Source organism: Lipotes vexillifer, unplaced genomic scaffold (genome assembly GCF_000442215.2).
Source record: "Lipotes vexillifer unplaced genomic scaffold, Lipotes_vexillifer_v1.1 scaffold172, whole genome shotgun sequence".
NCBI classification, from domain to species: Eukaryota; Metazoa; Chordata; class Mammalia; order Artiodactyla; family Lipotidae; genus Lipotes; species Lipotes vexillifer.
Window position 1 is genome coordinate 1,332,604 of NW_006776799.1, and position 4,972 is coordinate 1,337,575.

At 35.2% G+C, this 4,972-nt stretch overlaps 1 protein-coding gene across 4 annotated transcripts in view; it reads left to right on the plus strand.

The window, feature by feature from the left end:
- Positions 1–4,972, plus strand: part of PPP1R9A (protein phosphatase 1 regulatory subunit 9A) — a 318,597-nt gene that overhangs the window by 176,716 nt on the left and 136,909 nt on the right. For all 4 annotated transcript variants that reach the window (XM_007450653.1, XM_007450652.1, XM_007450654.1 and 1 more), the window contains one exon: positions 2,977–3,109. In XM_007450653.1, coding sequence (XP_007450715.1) covers positions 2,977–3,109 — 133 coding nt within the window. The remainder of the gene's footprint in view (positions 1–2,976; positions 3,110–4,972) is intronic.

Below are 4,972 nucleotides of genomic sequence, written 5' to 3' on the forward strand. Positions count from 1 at the left end.
TTGAATAGAAAAGTAGAGGAGTGAAACAGAATAGGGTACAAAAATAGATCTATCTTGGGGCAAACTGCACTGCCTTAATAAACGAAGTTTTATTGTATGTTTTGGTATCTGATAGGGTCTATTTCCATCCTTATTCCTTGTTTGCAAGCAGCTTGTTAGTTTCCATGAAAAATGTTAGTGGGATTTTAATTTTGATTGCCCTGAATTCATATATTAAATTGGGGCAAAGAGACGTTTACAGTCATTTAGGATCATAGAGGTTTTTACAATATTAAGGATTTTAATTCAATAACATAGTATGGCATTACACTTATTCAAGGCTTTTTGAATTTTTCAGTTAAGTTTTATAAATAAAGGATATCCTTGCACATTTATAATCAGTAATTCTTGAATATTTTATAATTTCTGATCTTTTCTGTTATATTTTCTAAAGCTATTATGGGCTTTTTTGGTAGTTTTGAAATTCTGTTTTCACTGAACTCTTGTTCATTCTAACAGTTTTTCTGTTTAACCTCTTGGATTCTCCAGGTAAACAAAAGCTTAATTTGCAAATAATGAATTCTGGCTTTTCTGTTTCCTGTATTTATAGGTTTTACCTATGTGCCCACATAATTTACCAGACTATGAACAAGCTGAAGATGAAAAGTATATTACATTATTTCTTCTCTACAGAATTAAATGGTGATATGGTCATCTGATTGCTACATGCCTCAAACATTATTTAAAGTACTGTTTTCCAATATGTAGTCATATAGTTAGTTTTCTGTTTGTTTTATTTAATTTCTGGTTATCTCCAAATGGACTTTATAAACCAGACTGATTGGAGAAGGACATTTGATAGCAGATGTGTGTGTATACACACAAACACATATACACATATATACATGTGTATGTATACACACATTTTTTTATTCATACATTAAGCTGGTAGTAAAACTGAGTTATGTTACCGTATGAATATCGTTTGAATCCTTGTTTAGCAATCATATACTTGAACCTATTAGCAGAAGTAGACAAGGGGCAAACATCAATGGAATAATTTCTGATCATCTCTGCCAATAGTTTCCAGGACATGTACGTTCCAGATTCAAGTAACTTTTTTTGTGTGTTGTTAAAGTTTGCTCCCCTAGGCATGCTGCAATGTGGTCCACTCAACTGTCGATGTTTTCCAAAAGATACAGATATAGATTTTTTTCTAGTGTCTTATATTTGAAATATACACTCCACCTCTTCTACATTTGAATATGTGAATCTTTGATTATTTAGGATTCAACTCAAATATTTTCCCCTCCATGAAATTCATGACAATAAAAAAATTACTTGGTATATTCCTTTGTTACATCAGTTATCACATATATTTTAGTTGTTTATTTTGACTTCTATGTCCCTACTGAGCTGTGAGCTACTTGAAACTGTACCTTCTTCAGTGTCTAGCACAGTGTCTGGCATAGAGTTGAGTCTTTGTAAATTTTTGATGAATGAATAAATAAGTGATTACCAAAACATATAAGGGAAGTGAAAGATCAAACAGGCTGTCTAAGAGAAAGTCATAAACCTGACAATTTAAGAAAAATATTGGAAGGTTCTATGGAAGGGGCATAGGAAGCATATTTTATGAAAAGATTAACTTAAAAGGTACAAACCCCATAGTTTAGAAGTGTTCATTTTGATGCAGAAATGTTTATTGTGTTGGAGAAATGCGGTAGAGACCAAGTGAATGGTACAAGGCTATGAAAACATGTTGAAAGTCAGGAAGAAAAACAGTTATGCATTCTGGTACAAAACCTATAAATGACACGATTTTGAGAAGTATGTAGAATTAGGAACCACACTACATCTGTTTCTTTGTACGCAGTATATATTTCTGGTTTATAGGTTACCATATACAGCATGTAAGAGTTGCCAGTTTTCCAATCATATGAATGTAAAGCACATCTGGACTAGCAGGGCCAGCTTTATAAGCAATAGACTTAATTTCTTTCATCTCTGACCTTCTGTCCTGCTTTCTATTGATGTTTTTATTATCACCTTTTAATGTATATTTTTTAAAAAACTACTCACTCCTAGATTTGGGAGGACATGACAAAGTTTTGTCAGGCACAGTCTAGATACTTCATAATTGTTGAATTTAATTGAAAATGTCAGTTTTTATCATGCAAATTAGTTAGGCTTGATGAATTATACATTTCTTTTTAAAAAATATTCTTCAGTGTATTAAGTGAGGGATTGTATACCTATTTCCAGTTACTTTTCAAATAAAACAAATATTTCAGCAGAAAGAAGGACAATAATTTTCTTACAGCTACATCTGAACACCACATTTAGTAGTCTTTTGAATGACTTAGGTCAGAAAGAAAGAGCTACCAATATCCTGGTTGTTCTGCAGCTCTTGAGCAATATTTTGATAGTCATTTCATTAAAAGGTTCAATGAGGATTTAATTTATATCTACATGGAAGTAAAATGAGAGATGACAAATGAGAGCTTAACACAGCCCAGTACAGAATAGAAGTCAGTTTCAATGATTCTGTGTTTGAAATATAATTCTAATAAAACCAGCACACTGCAACATCAGGGCTTGTATAGGTCATAGCATGAAATGGGTTCACTGTGGGTATTTGCTTTGGTAAATAAAGCCTGAAGATGCTTTACCTTAATTTTATTGCAGCTGATATGGTATACTCTGATTCTATAAAAAGTGATAAATGTTGCTAACCATATAATGTATTCTGTGGCTAATGTTGTCTCTCAAATTATTAAAAGTGGTACATTTTTTAAATTAGTAAGTTATTTTTATTCTGATTCAGTTTTCCTTTTCTTAACATCTCAGTTGATTTTATGACAAAACAGTTGTTCAGAAGAAATTCTTCGTACAAAATTTTTAACTTACGTAGTTTTGGATATGTAGCAGATTTTTTTTTAATCAAGAAAACTGTCTTTTCTAGATTTTCATCTTTTTGTTGATATCTTACTACAGGTCTTCAGCACATACTCCAATGAAGACTATGATAGGAGAAATGATGAAGTTGACCCTGTGGCTGCTTCAGCCGAGTATGAACTTGAAAAGCGTGTAGAAAAGCTGGAACTTTTCCCAGTGGAACTAGAGAAAGGTATTTGAGCTCTACAATGTTAATAATATTATATTGCTATGTTAATAATGTAGAAATGACTTTATTTTTTCCCCCCTAAGGATTGGATAAAGCTTTATTTCTCATGGAGGGTTTTATTTATTAAATTTCAAAAATAGTTTATATGAATTCTGTATAGATGGTGGATTGAAAGACTCCTCCCTTACCCACTCCACTGAAACCCATCTACTTTAGTTGGCTGGGTTGGCGACTAGGAGTAGGGAGGTGTGAGTGAGGTCTGATGTTTGCTTGGTACTCCTGCAAAGCGCTGGTGCAGGTGAGGAGTCCAGAGAGAGCTGCCATAAGTGAGAGCTTGGGGCAGGTGGTTGCTTTGGGGATTTTTGGTGGAGGGAGAGTGGTCATGGTTAGATTCTGAATGTAGTAGATAGGGGGAGTGTTGGGCCTTTAGAAAATGGTGGATTTTTGGAATGAAGGCAGTGGAATCCTCTTCATCTCTGAGGGGAGAAAGCTAAAGGAAAGCAGGGAGGACAGGAGCAGAGGGTCTTGCTCCTGATTTTTCCCTGGAATCACAGACTGCCTGCTACAGTAACTGGGGACCTACGGGACCAGAGCCTGCTGTGTTTACCATCATAAATCATCACCTGGGAACTGAACTAGGACCTAATGAACAGAAAAATAGCACGTCTCAGAGAGCTTTGCAAAAAAGCAGAACAAATAGATGACAACTTGAATAACAAAAGAAACCCAAAGAAACCAAATAAAGATGTTCAAGTGTGGCTTTAAAAAGACGTTCTTAGGGCTTTCTTGGTGGTGCAGTGGTTGCGAATCCGCCTGCCAACGCAGGTGACACAGGTTCGAGCCCTGGTCCGGGAAGATCCCACATGCCGCGGAGCAGCTAAGACGGTGCACCACAACTACTGAGCCTGCGCTCTAGAGCCCGCAAGCCACAACTACTGAAGCCCACGCGCCTAGAGCCCATGCTCCGCAACAAGAGAAGCCACCGCCATGAGAAGCCCGCACACCACAACGAAGACTGGCCCCTGCTCACCGCAACTAGAGAAAAGCCCGCACGCAGCAGCGAAGACCCAACACAGCCAAAAATAAATAAATAAATAAATAAATAAATAAATAAATAAATAAGACATTCTTAATTAAGCAAATTAACAACAAAAATATTTATTTTAAGATTAAAAATTTCAGTAGAGGAATTGAAAAGGTTATTGTTGAGACTCAAATTGGTTATCTAGAAGGTCAAGCATAAGAAATGTCCCAAAGTAATTTTCAAATTTTCAAACAGAGCAAAAAATCCAAGAAAAATCATGAAGGAGACCCAATATATAAGTTGTAATAGAAGGGGAAAAGACAGTACAGGACAAGAGACATATTCGACAAAATAGAAGAAATTTTCCTGAGCTCAAAAAATATCTGAACCTCATAATTTGAAGGTCCTAGCCAATTTGTTGCAAGTGAGAGGACTTTAAAAAAAATTCCCATACTCAGGCACAGCCTGAGAAAATCCTAATCTTCAAACATAAAGTGAAAATCTTACAAAATACCAGGCCAAAATCAAAGCAAACAAAGAAGCAAAGGTACTTGCAAAAAGGTAAAGTTATTAGACTAGCATCAGACTTCTTATTTGTAACACTGGGAGTGGGGAGGCGTATGTATGATTTCACACACCACTGAGAAGAAAAAGGATAATAATCCAAGAATCCTTTATCCATCCCAGAATATTTACCTATCCTGATGAAAGAAAGAAATTGCTTATATGTAAGGACTTAAAGAACATATCTCCTTCATACTTCTCAATTAGCAAGGAGGAAAAGAAACAAAGAACAGCTTGTTCAAAACAGCAAATGTTAGGGAAAGAGAGTTGAAAACTAT